The sequence below is a fragment of the Ahaetulla prasina genome, chromosome 12 (assembly GCF_028640845.1).
Source record: "Ahaetulla prasina isolate Xishuangbanna chromosome 12, ASM2864084v1, whole genome shotgun sequence".
Classification (NCBI taxonomy): domain Eukaryota; kingdom Metazoa; phylum Chordata; class Lepidosauria; order Squamata; family Colubridae; genus Ahaetulla; species Ahaetulla prasina.
This window is the reverse complement of record NC_080550.1, coordinates 27,097,212-27,120,769: the sequence shown is the minus strand read 5'-3', so window position 1 is coordinate 27,120,769 and position 23,558 is coordinate 27,097,212. Positions and strand designations below refer to the sequence as shown.

Sequence of the window (23,558 nt, the reverse complement as noted above, 5' to 3'; positions counted from 1 at the left end):
GTGCTGGGATCTTGCACTGTGTCTTGGAGATGTGGAGTGGTTTTTGAAAAGATCTGCTGCAAACATTGAATTCTTCCTTTTGCAGAACTCTGATTGATGGATGGATTGATGGATGGATGGATGGATGGACTGAAAGAAAGAGAGAGAGAGAGAGAGAGAGAGAGAGAGAGAGAGAGAGAGAGAGAGAGAGAGAGAAAGGAGAATTGCGCTGGCTTCATTTTGTTTTAAATAGCAACTTTTGCCTCCAGGTTCTGCCTTGATTAAGCAGGAACTTTATTACTCAGAGGCCTGAGACTTCTAAAGTATTTTGGGGTCTCTTCACGTGTTGAACAACTGGAATGCACTCTGCTGTAGTGCAGAAATTTTGAGGGAGTGTGTATACTTTCTCCTCAGGATTGTCTTTCCCTTCACCACAAAAGGCCTTTTCAGCTTGTATCAGATGCGTCTCCAGTTCCATTTGAAGAAGGAGTGGAAGTGTTCTCACCTGGGTCCCGGGGGCCTCTGCAACAACCTTAGCATAAAACAGGAGTGTCAAACTCCAGGCCCGTGGGCCGGATGCTGCCCGCGGGGTGCTTAGATCTGGTCCACGGGGCTGCCCTGGAAACAGCAAAGGACCGGCCCGTGGGCCTCTGCCAGTGCAAATAGGCTCCCAATCTCATAACACAGCTATGCTCCATTTCATGCTGAATAAACTAAATTATGAATGTATCTTAAATAGAAAAATATCTTTAGATAGATTTTTACTCCAAAAGCATTTTATTAAAATAAATTTGAAGAACCTGCAGTAATTGCAGGCTTTGTGTTCTTAATAACAGGCCTTACCAGGCAGAGCTAAACCGGCCAATTTAAAAAATCCGATTTTAAATTATTATTTTTTAAATCATTGACTTTTATCCACCCTGATCTAGAGTGGGCTGTTAGAGTTCCTTTCACATTGTATGTATGAAGGTATGAAGCTGTTGAATTCATTTTATGGTAGTCTAATCCAGCCTGCTCTTTTTCTGGTTGCCTTTACTTCGGCCGAAAAAATGGTTTTAAAAGTAAAAAAAAAAAAAAAAGTCTCTGATGATCGCGGGGCTCAGCTGGGATCGTCAGAACCTTTTAAAAGCATTTTTTCTACAACCTCTTTGACTGAAGAGGTTGTAGAAAAAATGCTTTTAAAAGTAAAAAAAAAGTTGGCCAAGTCCACCCAGTCACATTACCCCCCCACCAAGCCACATTACCCCCCCACCAAGCCACGCCCACAGAACCGGTAGTAACAAATTTTACATTTCACCACTGGGTTGTAAGTCAAGGACTTCCTGTACCTCAGTCCCCTATCTGTTAATTACAGATTTTTGGAGGTTGTGGACCCCTAAAGCATTTTGGTTTAAATAGCCTTGGGAATGGATTTTTGTTTTTTGTTTTAATTGCCCTACAACGCTGTTGGTCTTGCAAATGGGGCTTTTGCCTATAAAGGCAAAATGAGCTGCTCTATAGTTCTTCACCTAGACTGGCAGGTGTGAAATGGAGAACCACATCCATTAATTCCCGAAAACTGGTCAGGCCACATTGCTATGCCAGAGGTTGCAGCCAGGTAAAACCACAGCGGGAGGAAGGAAGCGCTGCATCTGGAAAAGACTCTTGAGATGGAGACTCTAACAAAGCTCAGGAGCAGGAACTTTCTTTCTGGAATAATTGAATCCTTAGAAAAGAGCCCTCGTAGGATTCAAGGATCTCCCAAAGGGGTCTGTGGAGGACAGGAGAGCTTTCTAGTGTTCTTTGCAAGGCTTCTTCCATTTCCCACTCTTTTTCCATTCCAGCTGCTAGGCCTGCCCTGCTCACTTGGCACTGGCTGGCTAAAATGGTGGCTAACAGGAGAAATGACTTGCCAATATTGCATCCAGGTTGCTGAGTCTGCAGCTGTCCTCTACCATTCAAATTCCGGAAGTTCCCCTAATTTTTATGGAAACTCAGATGTAGAATATTTTAGCAAAATTAAATTCCATCCTCCTAAATTAGTTTATAGCAGGGGTGAAATCCAGCAGGTTCTGACAGGTTCTGGAGAACCGGTAGCAGAAATTTTGAGTAGTTCGGAGAACCGACCAATACCACCTCTGGCTGGCTCCAGAATGGGATGGGAATGGAGATTTTGCAGTATCCTTCCCCTGCCATGCCCACCAAGCCACACCCTCAGAACCAGTAGTAAAAAAAATTGAATTTCACCACTGGTTTATAGAGATCTTTCAATGCTCCTGTATGTTATGACATAGTTATTGTCTCATTGTCATAGGGATGCAAAGGGCCTTAAAAATCCTTTCTTCCATATCGTGGGGGAAAAAAAATATGGACGGTAAATTACCAGATAGAAAATTATGGCCTTAGCAAGAGGTCTAAATTGAGTAGCTGCTTTGCAAAGCGTTTCAAGTGGTTTAGAGCAACAGCAAAGCTGGCTGAGGAATTCTGGGAGTTGAAGTCCACAAGTCTTAAAGTTTCCAAGGTTGGAGACCCCTGGTTTAGAGGGTGTGCCTCAGCCATATTGTCCTTTTATTTTTCTCAACGTCGACACTATATTCCAGCTTCCTTAAAATTATTTGAGGCGATAACAATATGGTTCTCAGCTGCCCGAAGAATTAAGGATCTAGAGCACAAAATGACATGGCCATCCTTGGTAAGATAAGTAACTTGAAGTGGCTGAGCAAAAACAAACATACTTTTCAAATAGACAGCTATTTAAAGTTACACCTGCCAGATATTTACACGAGCAAGATTCAAACAGCTTAACACAATGGTTAGTTGTGGGAGATTGCATTGCATACCCTTCAGTGCCTGTCTCTGCATTTGGGGTGTAGCAGAGGTAGAAGGCCTGGCTCACTTCCTATTTGATTGTTGCCTGTACAAGAGAGTGAGAGGCAGCTACCTTGCTTTGTATACTAAACGAAGGACCCATTGGGATCCCCATATCAAAATAATTTACCTTATATGCAGCCAGAATCTGAAAATAACATTTAACACAGCACGGTACTTAAGCAGAATGGTTCAGTTGGGACTGATTGGGATAGATTGTAGGGGTGACACCGAAATATAATTCTATTATATTTTATTTATCAATATATTACATTATTGTATTTTATTCCAATTTCATTTTAAACTGTATTTTATTCCAATTCCATTTTAAACTGTATTTTATTCCAATTCCATTTTAAATTGTTTTTATCAGATTTTAGTAATAATTTGTGTCTGGATCTCTGCACTTTGATATGGCCCAATGGCTAATCAATAAAGTAAACTAAAAAAAAAACACTTAAAACCAAAGTAATATACTTCTCAGTTAGGATCTTATAACTATCTGTTAGTGGCAAGAGGATGTTCTCCTTTTCTGCCATCAATTATGCAAGTTCCTAAAAGTATCTCCAACGAAGCTTTAGGATTCTAATAGAAGAGAGTATCTGTAGTTCAGGGTTGAGCTGTGGAGTCCTTAGTGCTCACTGAGGTTGGTGGCTGGATTACAGACATAACATCACTGCTACTGAGTGTGGGGGGTTTGCTCCTGTTTATGTTACAGCAGCTTGCCCTGTCAGTATTAATGGGGGGGGGGGTGTTCCTCCTTGGTGGTTCCTTAGTTGGGGTATTTTTTTCTGCTTGATTGTTTGCTTGATATGAATCCCTGCTAATCTGGATGTTAGCTGCTGGAGAGAATGAGTTCTGGTCTTTTTGTTTCCTTATTTTATGTTTTATTGCCTCTTTTGAAGGAGTGTAAATGTAGTTTGTCTATATCTATGTTTGTCTGAATGCCATGCTTTTTGCTACCCAATTTTCCGGGTTTACCTTAGTCTAGGATGTTTACAGTTTCCCAGTTGAAACTATGGTTTAGTCTGTCTGTGTGTGGTGAGATAGGTACAGTATCCTAATCAAGGAACTACTAAAGGGAAAATCCCACCCCCCAACACTAACAGGGCAAGCTACTGTATGCAAATAGGGAGCAAATCCCACCTCACTCCCACTGATGAGGTTACCTAGTCAGGTAGGTAAAATGTCTGTAAGCAAACTACCAAGTTAGAATTACAGTTAGGAACCACAAGGACAGGCACAGGAATGCCGTTTTAAACTACCAGTTGGAATTAATCTTTAGCCTGGTGGTTGATCAATAACTTTCAGTCAACCTGTATCAGAGAAGAATGTGCTTGCCGGTGTTTTCTCTAGTGAGGAAATGCAGAAAATGAGATGTGCTGAAGCAAAACAAATATTGGGGGTGGGGAGATGGGTGGATTCTTGACGAGGGACAGCACAGAGTGATTGGCGTGGCACCAAAGTAATGTAAATCTTTAAGGCGTGATAGACCCTTAAGCCAGCTGATGACTGCCAATCCTTAACTAATCGTAGACATCCAGAGCATATGCCAGAGTTAGTTTGGATGCACTGTCAGGTAGTTCATAGAATCATAAAAGTTGAAAGGGGCCTAAGAGGTCATATAATCCAACCCACTGCATACTACAGGATGTGTTATATCATCCGCAGCCTCTGAAAACCTCCACTTTATTTCCTGAAAATGAAATTTTAATTAGAACTACAAATACTTTGATAAAGTATGACCCCAGAAGCAAAATGAAAAGCGCATCCTGGATGTCTTAGCAACCTTCAGTACAGTCAGCTGTAGTGTCCTTTTGCACTGCCTGAGGGAGTTGGAGGCAGTTGGGAAGATGGGTCCCCTGTTGTGTGATGGGAGAGGAGAGATCAAGTCGAAGGCCTTGCTTTGTAGGGAGCCCACTTCTCTCTGTGCTCCTTTTCAAGATCTACATGAAGCTACTAGGAGACTTCAACTATTGGTTTGGCGTGAGGTACCCTCAATATGAGATGATACCCAGTTATACATGCCTGTCCCCAGCTCTCCAAGGGAAGCTTCCTAACACCTGGCGATTGTGAGTCTGGCTAGGGAAGAAGAGGTTGCGGTTCAATCCAGCCAGGACTAAGGGCTTATGGGCTGCTTGGTGTTTCCCAGATCTGAGGCTGAAGGGTTTCTGTCTTTTGTTGTAGATGGGATGACACTCCTTCATTCAGACGTGGTGCCCAATCTGAGGTTTTTCCCAGGCTTGTAGCTTCTGCTGGAACTGCAGGGTCACAGCATTTATCCCTTAGGACAACTGTCCCCTGTTTACCAGTTGCTTCCATTCCTGGACCAGGAGGCCCTGCTCATTGGCACACATGCCTTGGACACGTCCTGATGGGATTATTGCAAAACATGGGGGTACCCTGGAAAATTATCTGGAAGCTTCAGTTGGTCCAGAATGCAGCAGCGTGGGTAGTTATGAGAGCATCTCATTATGGCCCCACTGTTCTGCAGGTTGCAGTGGCTTCTGCAATAAAACTTGCGTGAAACCCTTTTATAATGAAACACAAGTAGGCTTTAATCCCAGGAAAATACATTAAAACAATTTAGAACTAGGAAGGTGAGAAAAGAGAATTGGAGGATGATTCAACCCCTTTCATGAGAAATTTGAATTCCATCTTCCACACATTTGATGAAATTGTTTGAATTGTTTTTTGCTGATGTGTATACAGAATGGAACTCTGGGGATTTTTTCATAGTCACCCATATAAAGTAGACCCATCTCATTTTGTATGAGAAAACAGGTTATTTTCCTCCACCTCCCCTCCCCTCCTTAGCTTTGTCTGCAGGCAAGCGCTTGCTTGCTTCAAGCTTCCATCTGGGTGTAGGTCCTAAACAAGTCCCTACAAGCCATCTCCGCTTAAGGGCATGGTAGAGTGGGTGGGTGGAAGGGAGGGGGACTTTTTAAGTCTGGGTAAAAGAAGGCCTGAGCAGCCATCTGCCTCTTCCCTCCCTCCCTCCCTCCCTTCCCCCCAACTCTAAAAATATTCTTCAATGTAGTCCAAATTCCAGTAGCTTCTATGATTCTTGGCAGGAGAAGTCAGAGCAGAAGATAACAACAGAAAGAAGGGGGAGAGGGGAGTGGGATTGGTAATTATTGGATGTAAAATTAAAGCTTCAGTGTCATTTCAGAAAAATATAAAATATTAACCCTCGGTTCCCTCCCTTCTTTCTGCAGGGTGGGCTAGAGATGTTGGGTTGAAAGGGCTTCAGAGGCTCCCTGACTTTTTCCAAAGGGAATCGTGGCTTTAGGATAACGGTGGGAGAGGGTTAGTATCAGTGCATGGATGAGTTAGAAAAAGTAGCACACGGCACCTTTACAACTTTGGCGATCAAGGGATCCTCACATGTTATAAGCGACTGGAATTTCCATGGCTAAGCAATGCAGCCATAAAGTGTGACTTTGCATAATCCTGGGACTCACTGTTGCCGTCACTAATCAAGAATTGCACATGGGTTAGCAAGTACTCCCTCCCACAACCCGAGCAACCTTGGTAAGAGAAGAGGCTGCTTTCTCTTCAACTCCCCCACAGGGCTCTCTTTTGCCTCTTCCCCCATCTCTCCCTTTTGACCCCCCTCAAAATGTGTGTGCCTTGCAGACAGCACCAGAAGACGCAGCTCAGGGACTGCAAGAGGCTGCAGAAACCACAGCAGCGTGAAACCACCGCCCTTTGGGAGGCCATTTTCCCCAGGTCTCTCAAGGAAACCGCTGTGCACAACCTGGGGAACAAAACTATTTCACGAAGGGCCCAGTGGGTGGGTGGGTGGGTGGGTGGGTGGGTATGCTTGCTTAGAAGGGGGGGCAGGAAGAGGGCAGAGGGGATCCAGGATCATGGAGTCCAGGGGCCCTAAAAGACATGGTGGGGGGATTGAAGTGCCCCTGAAGTCATAAATGCAGATGGACTTCCAAACACCTCAATTTTGATTATAAGGCTTTGGACTGGTTATATAAGTCACTTTATTCAGCACCACTGTATTTTCAAACCATTAGTCGTAAGTCAAGGACTACTATAAAAGTCCCATTCCCCAGGGGAAGTAGAAGGAATAGACTGTTTACGTGGAGCAGACTCTGCAGGAGAGAGGTGGCCTGCAAACTGATCAAAACAGAGGATAGCTTTGAAAGCAAGCCCTGTTTTGTCCTCTTAAGGCTTCTTGTTTGGCTCCGGGGGGGGGGGGCTAGGTCTTACGATGACTTCACACAAAGTCATAAGGTTTGTTGTCACGAGGTGTCAACAAACTTTTTTTTACTTCTCGCTGCCCACAGAAGGCTGCATGTCCTACCTAGGAAGATCATCTGCAAGTAGAAACTTCCTAGTTTGACTTCTAGAATGTTCCTTTACAGTCATCTTCCCCAACTTTGTGTCTCTTCTCAAGCATTGTTGATTGCAGGACCTCAGCGGTGAAAACGAGAACCTTTATTGTGATCAGTGACCTGTCCATAGAACACCTTACATTCATAAAATACATAGCATTCTTTCACCAATTAGGTAAACAGATTAGTCCAACTGCTGGACATCCTACATACAGTATAACTTGATAAAATTTGGGTTACATTTAAGGAACTGAAATAATTTGAATCTGAAAGTTTGAGGTAATACTGGCCAGAATGATCAGGATATTTAATTAGGTGTGGAATTAGCAGCTGATGGCAAGTCCCAATATAAAATGGTGGGTACATTTATTTGATTCACCTGAACTAGGGAAAAACCCAGAAGGCCTCATTTTTTGTGTATTGCCTTGACCCAAGAGAAAATAAGTTTGTCAAAAAGTGGGGTTATTTATTTATTTATTTATTTATTAATCAAACTTATATACCGCACCATCTCCCGTAGGACTCAGGGCGGTTAGACATGCCAGGGAGAAAAGTAGCTTAGTCCAATATGTGAAAATATATATATCCAGGCAATGGATTCAGTCTTGCTAACGGAAGCTTATCTTTGACATTGGATCATGTTTGAGACTTGAAATAAAATCTTGAGGAAGGGGAAAAGAATGGTAGGCACCTATCTGAGCCCCAAACAGTAATTGCACCCAGACTTGGGCTGAATGCATTAAAAGTGCAGCAGGAACTTCGAGTATAAACAAATGTTTCAAGAACTGTGTCAGGTCTGTGGGCTCTTTGAATGACATATTTTATATGCATTTGGTTGTGGCTTGAAATACAGTGCTGAGATATTTGGATGACTTGATCTGCTCAGTTGGAGTTTTTAATTCCTGGGTGAGCTTAAGGTATTTTGTGAACATCGGCAGCTCATTTTACTGTGCTGTACTTAATTTCTAGGGCTTCTGCATTACAATCTTCATCCAGGGCTCAGAATGCTCTATCCTGGTTTCCCAGGTTGGGAGAATGATGTGAACGGGCTAAAGAATTAATACATTAATTCTTTTTTAATGTTAAATTTTTATTAATTAATATAATTCTTATAAGAGTTATATAATTCTTATAATAATAATGAACTCTGTCAACAGGGATTTTCTTGGAATAGTTATCCTGAGAGTAGTTGCATCTGATTTTTAGAGTTGAGTTGCCATAGAATTTGTAAATAGGTGAATAACAGAATGTTAACAGAGTTGGAGGAGACCTTGTAGGTCATCTAGTCCAAACTCCTGCCCAAACAGGAGACCTTACACCATTTTTGACAGATGGCAGTCCAGTCTCTTCTTGAAAGCTTGCAATGGTGAAGCTCTCACAACTTCTGAAGGCAACTTCTGTTCCATGGGTTGATTGTTCCCACTGTCACGAAATTCCTCCTTATTTCTAGGTTGAATCTCTCCTTGATCAGTTTCCATTCATGATTCCTTATCTGGCCTTCAGGTGCTTTGAAAAATTGCTTAACCCACTCCTCTCTGTGGCAGCCCTTCAAATATTGGAACACTGCTATCCTGTCTCCCCTGGTCCTTCTCTTCACTAGACTAGCCAGGCCCTGTTCCTGAAACTGTTCATCGTATGTTTTAGCCTCCAGTCCCCTAATCATCTTGGTTGCTCTTCTCTGCACTTTTTCTAGAGTCTCAATATCTTTTTTATAGTGTGATGACCAAAACTGGATGCAGTACTCTAGGTTTGGTCTTACTAAGGCTTCATAGAGTGGTATTAGCACCTCACATGCTCTTTTGTCTATGTTGGGATTTTGGAGTTTAAGATTAGAGTGGAAGTTTAGGTCATGGCCGTTGTAAAATCTGTGAATGCTGCATATAGCTTCACAGCTATATTTTGAAGAGTATTTCTCTATTAAGTGTTGCAGAATAACAATGTGATCAAAAATAGACCAACAGTTTTAAATCCAGCCTGTTCCTTGACTAATTACCTATGCCTAACCAGTCCTAAAACTTTAGGGATAGGTTTCTGACATATATTTTGCTGGTCGGTTGACTGATGGGACATGGGTCAGTTGGAAGATTCTGATTACCTTCCTTGTAAACAGGAACTGTTAAGGCCAGGCCTCAGTCCTTGGGAATCATCACGGTACGATAGATGTATGTAAACAGAAAAGCTAATACCAGAGTCCACCAGTCCAAATTATTTTAAAGAACCTCAGCTATAATAAAATCTGTGCCTGGCAGCTTGCCTGGGCTGAATTCTTTGAGTCCTTTGCAACTTCAGCCCCTCCAGCATATGTGAACCGTCAATTTAATTGAATTCTTTGTCAAACGTAAGTCATCTGTTGTGTATAGGGTTCGAAAACAGTTCTCCCACTTGACCCTGGTACTGTATTAATTAGGGAGCTCAGGATGGTTTAGTGCAGGGGTGTCAAACTCTATTTCAGTGATGGCTAACCTTTTTGCCATTGTGTGCCAGGAATGGGGGTGGCGGGGGGGGGGGTCGTGCGCACACATGCCCACACCCATAATTCTATGCACCCTGCACATGCGTGCGTGCCCCCCTCCCCCCACTCCTGGCACGCAATGGCCCAGTAGGCCCGTTTTTCTCTCTCACCTGGCTCCAGAGCCTTTCTAGGAGTCTGGGGAGGGCAAAAACGGCCTCCCCTCCCCCGGAGGTCCTCCAGATGCCAGAAACGGCCTTTTCAGCCAGAAAACAGCCAGAAACAGGCTGTTTTCAGCCTCCAGAGGATTTCCAGGGGTGGGTGGGGAAGGCTGTTTTCGCGGCTCTGGAGCCAGGTGAGAGAGAAAAATGGGCCTTCCCCACCCCGGAGGCCTTCCGGAGGCAGGAAACAGCCTGTTTCCCTACTTCTGGTGGGCCCAGAAGGCCTGAAAATCAGCTGGCCGGTGTGTGCATGCCCACTGATTTGGCTACGCGTGTCACAGGTTCACCATCACGGCTCTATTTCATTGAGGGCCGTATCAGGGTTGTGCTTGACCTCGTGTGTGTGTGGGGGCGTGGCCAGGGAGGGCGTGGCCAGCCCGACATCACTCGTGTTGCCTGTGGTGGCCTGAGCGCTCTGCCAGCGAAAATGGGCTCCCAAGCTCCATTTCTGGCTGTGACGGCCTCCTGCAACCCTCTGTCAGCAAAAATGGAGCTCGGACCTCCCAAGCTCCATTTTTGCTGACAGAGGCACTGCAGGCCAGTCCTTCACTGTTTCCAGGGCAGCCCGGCCAGATAAGCACCCCGCAAGCCGGATCCGGTCCCTGGGCCTTGAGTTTGATAGTAGTACAAGCTTTTGGAAGCTGATGAACGTCTCAGCTGAGTCCCAGAAAGCTACAAGATCAAATTGTTTCCATTAACTTCTGATTAAACTTAAACTTCCTGAATTACATAAACTTATATGACTGCATATATATTACATATGGCACTTTTCCCATTCTGTTATGTGAAAAATTGCTTTTATAACCAAAACTGTAGTTTGAGAAGATATTCCTGAAGCCCTCTGTTCCTATCCATTGTATTGTTACTTATCCTCTTTTGTAATATCCCCAAAATATTTAAGGTCTGACAGTGCAATATTTTTAACAGGGAGAAGATTACGGGGGAAAGCCTTCTACAATGTTAATGGAAAGGTCTACTGTGAAGAAGACTTCCTAGTAAGTAAGATTTTAGCCATCTCTGAGTCTTATAGGAAATCATTAATGTACGTGTGTACAAAGCTCACAGGCAGCTATACATTAAATGAGGCTCAATTTCATTTGTGTGAATTGCAAAATCAAAGATAAATTGTGAATAATTGGTTAAATCCTTAGGAAGTTGGGTACTGATAGTAGCCATAAATTTCTTTTTTTTTTTTCAAGTTACCTTGATTATGCTCCTCTCTGAGGAGCAGCTGTAGGGCATAAATAACAGAAAAGTGCTGGTAAAATCCAGTATACTAGCCTTATACCTGCCACCATGTGAATGTTTGCATGGATTTCTCCTTATTTTAAGTATAAATTATAGAACCATTTTTGACAGATTGGAGATAGAAAGGAATCTTAGATAGCACCCACAAGATTTCAGGCTGGTTTTCCATCATAATCCTGTTTATTTGCATAATTATATTGCATTTGTGAACTAATTGTGGGATGAACTGTTCCCTCCTCAGTCTCCTGAGTTTAGTAACTCATCTTGTAGATGGCTGGATGGCAGTTTCCTATATATGGCGGTGTGTAAAGTCAAGATAGCCATGTCCCACATGATAACACCTCGTTTCTTTTCACATGGGTCACAGGGTTTTGGCTGCAGAGAACATTGTATAGTCATGGCCACCATCTCTGCATGCTGATACTTCCCTGTTATGTGCGCAATCTGCACTATAGTCTCATGACTAAAAGGAGAAACCCTTTTAAGACAGCTCTTGCAGGGCTCTAAATGGCTTGTTGAGTTAGCCATGAAAGCCAGCTGGGTGACTTGGAAATTGTGAGTTCTAGTCCTGCCTTAGGCATGAAAGCCGGCTGGGTGACTTTGGGCTAGTCTCTCTTGCTCAGTCCAACCACCTCACAAGGTGATGGTTGTGGGGAAATACAAGGAGGAAGGTGTGTTGGGTATCTTTGCCGTGTTGAGTTATTTGTAAAAACAGGAAAGGTGGAATGCAAAAAAATAAGCATTTTGACTATCTTGGAGCATGATATAAATATTGACAATGAACTAATGGAAGATTGGTTATTTGGATAAATACTGAAATCCCGCGATCAACTGTTGGGAATAACAATAACAGGCACAAAATATGCCATAGAAGTAGTCATATGATTGTGGGGCTTGCTTACCCAATTGTTAGACCACCTCCCTAGATGGGGCAACTTAGGCTGAAGAACCTCCATGTTATTTGGGGACAGACAAATGGCTATTTCATGGAGGGAGCAATCAGGTTGCATTACCTACTTAAAATAATCCTGAGTTAGGAGATGAGGTTGGGTCCAACCAATCTAATTCTCTGCTCCATGTAGAAATCTAAATTTAAACATGCATGCATGTCATGTAACATTCAATCATAATCTGTCTTGTTGTAACATAAATCTATAATTTTGGGGTTTTTTATGGTGACATCTTTTCAGGTATTTGAAGAATACTATTATGTCCCTTCCCAGTTTCCTCTTTTCAGGACTTCCCAGCTCCTTAACATGTCCTCGTAGAACGTGGTTTGAAGTCCCAAGATTGTCCTCCTTGTTTTTTTCCTCTGAACCTTTTCTACATTGTTTGAAACAGTTTGCACACTTAAACTAATCATAATACTCAAAGAATGCTTAGATAAATGTAGAATAAAATACAGGTAGTCCTCACTTAGCGACCACATTTGGTATCAGCAATCTACAGTATTGCTAAGTTATGCAGTCACTAAGGGAAACATCAAATATGACTGACAGATTTACCTCACTTTGCATGTAGTTGTTAAGCAAGTCACCTCAGGTTGTTAAGTGAGACATCAAGTGACTGCAATTTACAATTTTATTGCCCACTTCTCTGTTAACTCTGCAAATGGTGACCATGTGACTGGGATGCTATGACAATTATAAGCAGTCATAAAGTTACTTCTTCAGTATTGTCGCATCTTTGAATTATCATTAAACAGGAGAGTTGTAAACAAGATTTATGTGTAGAACTTTTACTTCCATTGATACAGCCAAAAATTAGATTCATCTTGTTTATGATCAATTCAACTCAAATGGCCCCATAAACAATTTCTAAAATTTCAGTTACAGAATTTAATGGACTCTTGAAATGGTCTCTTCGAACCCACCATTATTCTAGCCTCTCTTCTTGTCCTTCTCTTAATAATACAAGTCTAGTAGAACCCAAACATTGAATTAAAGATAAACTAATTAAAGCCATCTTAGAGAATAGATTATAATGTAATACATGTCTATAGAGATTCTTACTCGTCCAGGTCATGGTTGTCCCAAAGGTGATTTCTCAAGAGGCAACTGGATTTCTGATTTTTCTTTGAAGATTCAAGAATGAAAAGTGAAGCATCTTCAAAGAAAAATCAGAAATTCCAGTTATCTCATGAAAAAGCACCTTTGGGATAATTTAATGCAGTTTACAAATCAGTAGTGTTTTGGCTATGAAAATTTAAGATCGATGGGTCAAATTGTGCTCCCACCCTTGGCCTCAACATATTTGTATTCCTTGTGGTATGCTTGAGATGTGAAGATAGACAAGCTAACTTATTTTAAATTTTGGAAAATAACGTAAATCATATAGCTTCCAGCTGGGAAGGTCCTAAAATATATCCATTAAATTGTTCAAATGTTCTCACTGTCTGAGTTAACACAATCTCCTCAACCCCTATCCTACATTAAGAAAAAAAAACCTCATGTTTTCATACAGACAAACTGTTATGGCTGCAGGGCAATGGCCTGTTCGTACAACCTTTTAAGACAGTTACAGTCATTTAGCAGATTAGCACAGTGTAGTCTAGGATTCTGCATAAATCCAGTCACTGAGGTTTTAAGAGATAAAAAGAAAGAAAACATACTTCAAAATGAACACGAGAAGCTATATATTTCCAAGATGTGTAACTGACATAATATTTTGTCACGATCTAGATCCAAATTCCAGTGGGAATGAGAGAGTAGTAGGACATCTTGGGCTATTTCCAATTCCAACAGAACCAAAGACTCGTGATGTCTCTCATGGAGTTTGCAGCAGAGCTTCTAGAAGATGTTAGCAAATTTGGGAGAATTAGAAGGTTGTCTGGTGGCCAAAGAGTTGGGAACTGCCAAGCCAGTCTCCATGGACTGAATGCTTTGAATGGAGAGTAAAGCCTTGATGGTTCACTCTCTGGTTGGTCAGCAGGCCTCCTGTGGAGGAAGTCCTGAGAGGACAGGCTTCAGAGATCATCAATAGGATGTGTGTGTGTGTGTGTGTGTGTGTGTATACGTACACCAAAGTATGTGACAATGATCAGGTCCTACAGCTCAGTGAGAGCAGTTTTCACAGGAGGACACTTTATCTTGGGAGGTAGTTCAAATTAGAATTCTTGCAGTAAGAACTCAGTACAAAAGATGGAGCACTCACCGAGTGGCTCCCAATGTCTGTGTCTGAAATTAAGTCCCTTATCAGCAATTTATCAAAAAATATTTAACAATGTGATATCATTATATGCCACCTTTATAGATCTTAAGGCGGCTTTTGGTCTAATATCCAGGACCAGATTATGGGAGAAGCTGGAAGCCTCATCAGTCCATCAATGAATTGTAAGCTTCTCGATTTAATTCACGTCCTAGACATCCATATGATTCTTAAGGTCAGGTGCAGTATGCAAGGGGTTTCTCGAAGCCAGTTACAAGGGGGGGGGGACACAGGAATTTATCCTCTCCCCCTTTCAGTGTTTATGTCAACAGCATGGTGAGATGTCTACATGGCCCAATGTTCCATTCCCTAAACCCGAGGAGGCAGCATCGCCCTTCTACTCTACACTGATGAAACTGTAGTTCTCTTCAGACATTAATAGGCCTCAAAAAAGCTCTGAGACCGTTGGTCCAATTCTGCAACAATGATAATCTGGAAATCTGAAGAAAATCTGAAGATTATAGCTTTTATCAAAAGGCTGAAGTTTGTTTATGGTGCATTAATGGCTATAAAATAAAACAAAAGATTAGTTTTTATGTATTTAGGAGTAGTCATGCATACCACTGGCCCATTGCAAAATATGCTGCTGCTACTGGACCAGGAACTGCCGATGACACCCTTTTCTGGTCCAAGGGAGAAAATTAGGTTCCAGCCGCACTTCAACTCTTTTAGGCTAAGCCAGGAGCTCAGCTCCTTTGTGGGACACTAGTTAGCTTCTTAAGAGGTGCCTTAAGAAAAAAAGAGATCATGGGGGCAGCAGGGAAAGAAGTCCTTTTGTGTTGTGTTGCACAGTTGTGTGCCTAATCTGAGTTCTGATTTTGCAAAGAACCCTGGAATACAGCTGAAACTTGGTTGCCAGCCATTGGTATTGCTGCACAAACTCTTACCATTGGGACTGTTTGACTTACCAGTTCCTTGGATAAGGCTGGCATTCAGTTATGGTGATCCTTTTGCCTGCCTTTTACTCACATAAATATTCCCAGCCAGATATTCCTCCTCCCTTTCAATGATAAATGGCAGCATTCTTAAAGCCGAAGAAAATAGGGCCTGCTATTTTTAGTTGGGAACAATCTGCTCTCCCTGCTGGCCTTTGAATACATGTTAGAAAAGAGAAAAATAAACATTGTTGACCAGGCAAAAGATTTAGGAGAAAATTCCATAAATTTAGAACAGTTTGGTCCACCCTGGGAAGGTGACATGAGTTGTGCAGGACCAGAGCAGATTTTCTGGTTTTTACACCAGTAGGTTGCCAATATAGATTACGCAGCAGTCATTTTTAAAGCTATGGCATTTGGAAAACAAAGGTTAATGACCTCCCAGCAGAGTTCTTGCACTGGGCAGGCAAAAGGCCTTCTTTGATTGACTTACACATCAAGGAACTTATCTTCCTCAGTTCTTCGATTTCACATTGACAACCATCCTGAAGGTGTTCACGGGTTGCTTTTGATACCCTTTGTCTCTCCCTTTTTGAATTCCTACCTGTCCCACCTAAGGGTATTCCGAGGGGACAAATACAAACAAAATCGATAGGTCAGACAAAGGAGACATGGACTCAGATGCTTTCCTCCAATGAAGTGCTTCAATTACTTACAGCTATGGTGGATAGCAGGTTCCCTGAACAGACCTTGCCATCCTCCTACATGGCAAGTCGACCTTCTTCAGTCATTCTCTCTACCTATCCATCTAGCATAGGGTTGGGGAATGATGGCCCTTTTATGACTTGTGGACTTCAATTCCCAGAATTCCTGAGCCAGCCATGATCATAAGTCATAAAAGGGCCATAGTTCCCTACCTCTGATCTAGCACAAATAAGAATAAGAATCGGAGCTCCTTCGACCAACCCTCACCAGCTAAGAAGCAATTGCCTGTTTCAAGGACTATAAAAAGGATTCTCCCTCCTACTCAATTCATGACCTGCTGCTGCTTAAGAGGAAGTATAAACAGCTAATAGAGCTAAAGAAGAGACAGGGACCAATGAATCTGCTACTCATCCCAAGAATTCTGCTCTATTCTGGAAATGTATCTAGCTCTTTGACCTGCTTCCCCTTACTCACGCATCTCACTCTATTCCCATTGAAGGTTCAGATGGCTGTTCACATAGGAGGAACTGCCGCACCCAAAAGGGAAATTAGAATACGAAGCCCATCTCCTGCTCTCCTGGCACCCCCCTCCGTGTCAGGCTCTAATTGAACACCTGAAACCAAACGAAGCTCCAGAATACAATTTCATTTCAGCAGAGATGATGCAAAATAATCTGGATTGATGGTACCTGTGCGGGCTTTCCTATTCACCTGTGTCAATAATCATGCCAAGGTTCCTGGGGATTATAGCCTAGCTTTGGTGATCCCAATTTATAGAAAAGGAGGCAGAGAGAGACCTAACCGATTACCATCTCATCTTAGTGCTTTCTCTGTGCTATTCGTTACTGTCTGTTACTTCTCTCATATGTGAACCAATCGTTTCCTTTTTTTCTTGGGTTTTTTTTATATGTTTTTATATGTTGAAAGATACTTACTATTTTTTGACATTTTTTGTAAGTTTTTTCCTATCAAACTCTACTTTGCATTTTTAAAAATTCTTCTGGCCAATTTCTGCCCATTTTTCAGATAGACATGATCATTAAGTTACCTTATCCTTCTGCTTTCTTCTGATTTGATAATCATATTTTCCCACCCCTCATCGAACTTATTTATCTTGAACAAAATAGGGCCTAGAACAGGGTCCTGTGGTACAGCCCTTGGCAGACCTATCCAGATCACTCATTCTCTTTTTGTACAATTATTCAACCGTTGACTCCATCTGTTGGAAACATAGTCCAGCCCACATTTTGCAGCCTTCTGTACTGGGATCGTACCCAGAAGACTTTTATCAGATGTTTTGCTCCAGTCAAGGTACATTATACATACCACATTCCTGTGGTCAGCTAAACAGGTCACTCTTACAAAAAAAAAGAGATGAGGTTAGCTTGCCATGATTTATTTTTGGTAAACCCATGTTGTGTTGTGCCAAGTAATGCATTCTTTTCTCACAAATGAAATACTGAATAATCTAATAGTTTATATCAACTGACTTGAGCTGAAGTTACTTTGCTCCTCTTTTTCCCAATGTTTTTCAAGACGGGAATAACCTTTGTTCTTCTCCAATCTTCTTGATTTGATTCTAAAGACTTAAATGCATTAATGTTGGCCAGGGACTCCTAACCATCTCTTTATTTACCTTGGGGTTTCACTCTTTTTTGCCAGATGATGGTTTCCCTTTGGAGACAGGATTAAAGCAGAATAATTGCTGAGAAGTTCGTCCCTTAAGTTATGGGCACCTACTCCTCCTTGGTGGTTACACTCATTTTCTGTCCCTGGAATTTGGGTAAAAGCTCCCTCCACCCAGAATGGCTTCTAAAGCTGCTCCCTTGTTCTTCATTGGCATGGGGTACAATTATGTATCAGAAACATATTTTAAGAACTCTCCAGCCCTCCTAGGCTCCCTTTAAATATGAGGATTTCAATACATGGTATTCCCTCTGTTACAAGGTTGCTTAAATTTGCTTCTTGAACCTGGTGTGCATATACACCTGTGTAGCAGATTTTCTTTCCGTTGGATCTTGCATCCCAAGAAAACATGAGTCGCTTTCTGTTAAGGTCCCCACAGCTTTTGCCTCTTCAATCATGCTTCAATGAGAATTTTGAGGGTTTCATTTGCCATCTTGGCTGAGTTGGTTCTCCAAGAGTTGTCCAGGTGATTTGACCTAGTAGAGTATTATCGAGACCTTCCGCCTATCTTGGTCTGTAGCACATCCCCACAACAGTATTTTTGCTCCTTCCCTTTCCATGTGTTCTTACAGGAACCTCATATTCAGGTTCCTGCATCTCGGCACATGTGTTCCCTTTTTTCACATGAAATTTAATTCTTCCTTCATTCAGGCTCTTTTTGTCCTTTTTCTTTGCTACACACGCATGCAGATGTATTTTGGCTACATTCGCCTAACATGCCTTTGCCAGGTATATATTTTTAATAAATTCTACACCCAATCCTTGCATTTCATCCATGAGTTTCATCCTAGAGGATTCAGTCACGCTTCTTCCTGCTTTTAAATTCCCTAATGTTTCCTGTTGCTCCTCACATTTGCCAGTTGCACCCAGGAATTCCTGGGTCATGTAAGATGATCTATTTCCATCCTATATTGATGTGCTTATTAATGACTGCCTCCACATTAGATCTATTTGTTTTTAATTTTGAGATAAAAAATATTTTTATTAGCTAATTGCACTTAACCTACTACGTATCTTCTTCTATGATGCCCTTGTCATTCTTTCATGCCTTCATGTCTTCTCCTTCTGGCTTAGTGACACTATGGCACAACAGAACATAAACCAAAGTGAGGACAACATTGATGAGGAACTATTTTTGAAAGCAATATCAGAAAAGTCACCCAGATAAATGGACAACTTAATATTATCTTGCATATTTAGTTTTAAATGTTTAGTTTTAAAATGTAAATGCAATCTCTAATTTAAATGAAGGTGATATTATGGATACGACTTGATAGAATTGAGGATGGAGGAGGAGAATTTTAGTAGAATCAACATTTGATTCTATTATGTCTAAACAATAACCATTTGGAAAAGATTTAAGAAATAATACCTTCCCTGTCCAGCCAACGGAACGGAGATTCAACAATTCCACTCTCGGTTGTGACAAAGTAGAGGTGTTAGTTTCCTTTTGTCTGATGTGGCAAATTGAAATTTGTACTCATGAAATTGAAAAAGACATTTAGGTGCAAAACAGGATTCACCATTGCTTGGGATTTTGCCTATGTTGAAGTGAGTTTTCAGTGTTAAATCTCACAGGTATCTTCTGAGTGATAGTTTCATTTTAACTAGGTGAAAAAGATTTCAGTGCGAGCTTGCCATGCAAATTGAAAGGCTTGGATCAAAAACCTCTCCTCTTCAGGGCTGTTGTGAAAATGTTGGGAAAGTCTCATTTTCAGTTTAGACATTAATTGTGAATATTTGCTTGATTGCCGAAAAGAAAATGTGTTTGTGACTTAACAGGACAGAAAGGGGAAGCCTTGTAACTGTCTCTCCCCGCCTCCCCCTTTTTTTATAAACAGTATTCGGGGTTCCAGCAGACAGCAGACAAGTGCTTCATTTGTGGCCATCTCATCATGGAAATGGTAAGAGTCCTTCCTGGCTTTAGAAAAAGAAGGGCTGCTGCAAGCCCTCTTTCTCCTCCCAGGCGTGTGCACACACACACACACACACACACACACACACACACACACACACACACGACACCATCACAATGGAGGCCAGGTTTGCCTCTTATGCTGAACAGGTTCAGGAAGGTGCCGGCAGCTGCACTTGTACAACCTGCTAAGCTTGATTAGTTTTAATCATTAATTTTTTGTAGTGTAATGTTCTAAGAATTTGGCCGATTCACTTTCCATTTCAGTCTGTTGTGTGCAGCCAGAAAACAGATTGGTGCTGTAACCAAGTCCAGTCTCTGCTGTATGAACCCAGCCAGTCATAGGTATTGAGTCTTCGAAAGCTCCTCCTTCACCCTGAACTACCCACAGGGCTCCTCTCTGTGGCCCCAAGACCTCCGCCAGGTTGTCCTGAAGGATGGCCGTTCTCTTCCTTGCAGGCTGCCTTTGGGTCTCCTGCAGTGCCCGAGTGCTGGATGGGGCAGAGCCCCCCTCCCCCAGGGGGATATTTGCCTCATGGTACTGCATCAAATCATAAAATGAACTGTTTTTTTTTCTTTCATGGACAAAGAAAGTTTGCCACCAAGGGAAATACATTAATAAAAATATTTTTGCTTCTACTTTAAAAATGTTGCACCAGTTTTTGTTTCTTCAAGAGATGGCGGGAAGGTCTTCCAGATAGTGTTGGGTTTGTCTCACTTGAAAAGAAGATGGAGCCGTCTACCAGAGCAGTTGCTTCCCAGACAGTCCTTCCTGACTCCTGGAAAGAATGGAGCTTCTTCCCAAACATTTGGCTTCACAGATACCATCATAATCTGTTCTCTAATGAAAAGAAGGGCCAGGGGCCACATGATAGCTGTGCTCCAATATCTCAGGGGCTGCCACAAAGAAGAAGAGGTCAACCTGTCCTCTAAAACACCTGAAGGCAGGACAAGAAGCAACGGATGGAAAAGTATCAAGGAGAGATCCAACCTAGAATTAAGGAGAAATTTCCTATTAGCGAGATCAGTTAATCTCCCAAAGGTTGTGGGTGCTCTTATCACTGGAGGGTTTTAAGAAGAGATTGGACAGCCATTTGTCTGGAATGGTATATGCTTGAGCAGTGGGCTGGACTAGAAGACCTCCAAGATCCCTTCCAACGCTCTTACTCTGTTAGCCAGATGGATTGTGCTTCAGCAAGTGTTGAAAGATCAGGCCAGGCGGGCCTCTCTAGAAACCGAATGGGACAACTCGGCCACAGCCAAATTGCTGTGAGACAATTCAACAATTCAATTTAATTATTTTAAATAATTAAAAAAAATATTTTATTTTTTCTCATTCACATTTCATTCTGTCCCTCCTTTTGCATCCTTTCTTTAATGATTCTATTCCACCATTTCTTCAATGTGATGTAACTCTTGTCCTGCAGCGAGCTGACTGGGGCGAATTGTCCTAGAGCCCTTCAGGAATGATACCTCCCTGGGGAGTCTCTGCAAAGTTGCCAGAATCCGATTGCATCCTCTCCCTTCATGGCAGACAATCTCTGTCTGCAGCCCCCTCCCCTCCCCCCCTCCCCTCTGCCTCCAGCGCCCATTCTGCTCTCCAGCAAGGCTTCTGCCTCTTGAGGGCTTCCTCCTGCCTCTCCCTGGGGATGCCCACTTGAGCGCTCCGCCCTTCTCTGGCCAGCTCTCTGGGAGACTCTGGCTTCCTTTAGGAGCATGGGAGGGGGTGACGGTGGGATTGGGAAAAGTAGCTCTCCCCCCTCCCTTCCGCTTTCCTTTAAGCATTCATACACTCACCATTTTACTCACAAGCATTCAGGCCAGCAGTGCGGCGGCAATAACTGGAGGTGTTCAAGGACCAGAGGCAACCTTGCCTCTCTAGGACCTTTGCTTACAAAAGCAAAACGCTAAGACAGATTTGGAGGAAGTGGAGGTGACGTTTGAAGACTGGCAGCTCTTTCAAGGGGGCAAGTCAACTGCTGGGGGGACCCCAAGCTGCAGTGAGCAGCACTTTTTTGGGGTGGGGGGAGTTCCTGCTGGGATCTTTGCCAGAGTTTGGTAAGCAGCTGGAAGAGGAGGAACAAACTGAAACAGCAGCTGGTTGAAAGTAATGTAAGGACTTTTGGAAGGAGGCGAAGGTTTCGTTCTGCCTTGCAGATTATAATCTTTTGCTTAAACCAAGTATTAAAGGACTGAGCATCAAAGGCCTATTTAGACGACCACCTTGCAAGTTCCGGAAGGGTGAGGTGCAACACTCTCTAGTGGGGAGGGTGTGTGAGCTGCAGGAAAGCATTGTGTCCAGATATGCTAAGTGGTATGTCTAGTCATGGACAGCAAAGGACCCTCACAGAGCCCCCCACTTTCTCCGCTGCTATTCCTCACTTTTCATTGTTTGCAAGAGCGCTGGTGGCGCAGTGGTTAGAATGCATTATTGCAGGCTAATTCTGCCAACTGCCAGCAGTTCAATCCTGACCGGCTCAAGGTTGGCTCAGCCTTCCATCCTTCTGAGTCAGTAAAACGAGGGCCGAAATTGTTGGGGGCAAGACGCTGACATTTGTAAACTGCTTAGAGGGGGCTGCAAAGCACTGTGAAGCAGTATATAAGTCTTCAGTGCAATTGCTACATTTGGTCATTTATTAGGTTTCCCTCCTGCCTTTCATTTGGGAGCTCAAAGTGTAGCATTCCTTTTTCACCCACAACAGCCCTGTGGGGGAGGTTGTGTGCAACTGGCCCACAGTGACACTTATAAGCTTTTGTGGCTTTCAATCTCTAGCACAGGGTTGAAAGGAAGGAAAAGAGGCCGTCTTTCTTGTTGGGATCTCTTGTTTCTCTCTTCCATTTGACAGTCAGAGAAAAGGAGAAAAAACTCTGACATGAATTAATACTTGATTCAGGAATGTTGAGGATAAAACTTACATCCTCCTTCACCCCAATTTGTCTTTGCTCTGTGCCCCCCCACACCCACCCACCCACCCACCCACCCACCCACAATCTCTGGCTCTGGGAGGGGCTCCAGAGCCCTCCTCCCACTGCCCCTCTCCCTGCAGCCCCAGCCAGGGGCCCACCATAAATTCAGAATTTATACAAGTTTTATTTCACACAGCAAAGTCCGAGACCTGGAAGAGCATTGGACGGAAAGGAAGACTTGCTTTCTGGAATTTGGTCTCCATCATCAGTTCAATCCACAATCAGCTTTGCTGAACCTCCTGTGCAAACTATTAGCTCCAGTCCACTTTTTGCAGGCTGGGCATTTCCTTTTCCTCTTCCTCCACCCCCCACCCCCCACCCCCTGATCTGGCTTCCAGACAGCCTCCTGCCAAGATTCATTGGTTCATGGCAGAGAGCAGGAGAGAAACGGAGGCTGGCAAAGGCCGCCTGATCAGCTCCTGGCTTTGGACTTTCCCAGGGCTCTGTTTTTTTCTCTTTCTCTCTCACAACACAGCCTGGATGCCGCTTTCCACCTTTGACCCTGGAGCTGCCCCTCTTGTCCCCTCACCGGAGCCCCCATTTCTCTCCCTGCTTGACTCCATTGGTATTGCTCTAAAGAAACCTCCATGCCCCCAGTTGGCAGCCAATAAAAGCCCCCGGGCAGTTTTTGCTCACAATAAACTTTTGGTCAGAATTCTGCCAACATTTTCCCAGGCACCTTTAATAAATTCATTTCTTTGTGGTTTTGGCATTCATTCTTTTCCAATCACTAGCAGCCTTCACACCATTTTTTCTTTTTTTCTTTTATTAATTCTTGCAAATTACATATTATCATAAAGAAGAGGTATAATTCTAATAAAAACAAGTTTAAAATTGGTCCCAGAGATTATAATGGTCATTATAATACTTGGAAAGGAGCCAGTTTACATAATGATAGATTGCAAATCCCAGAGAATTTAGAGTACAGGTTTTATGCCCAATTTCTAGTCAAAACAAGCCTATTAAACTTTGTTATCATAATTAGAAGTAGTAAGAAGAAGAAAAAATAACAAATAGTGAATAAATATATTCAGAGAATACTGTAACGTAAGAGAAATTTAGCTATAAGCTCAAAATTCAGATACGGCACAATTCCATTGATATTAA

General features: G+C 42.7%; 1 protein-coding gene across 4 annotated transcripts in view; it reads left to right on the top strand.

The window, feature by feature from the left end:
- Positions 1-23,558, top strand: part of WTIP (WT1 interacting protein) — a 57,897-nt gene that overhangs the window by 20,119 nt on the left and 14,220 nt on the right. For 2 of the 4 annotated variants that reach the window (XM_058155198.1, XM_058155197.1), the window contains 2 exons: positions 10,776-10,843; positions 19,411-19,473. In XM_058155198.1, coding sequence (XP_058011181.1) covers positions 10,776-10,843; positions 19,411-19,473 — 131 coding nt within the window. Of the gene's footprint in view, positions 1-10,775; positions 10,844-14,352; positions 14,429-19,410; positions 19,474-23,558 lie in introns of those variants that run through there. The other 2 variants (XM_058155200.1, XM_058155199.1) reach the window with 2 other exon arrangements.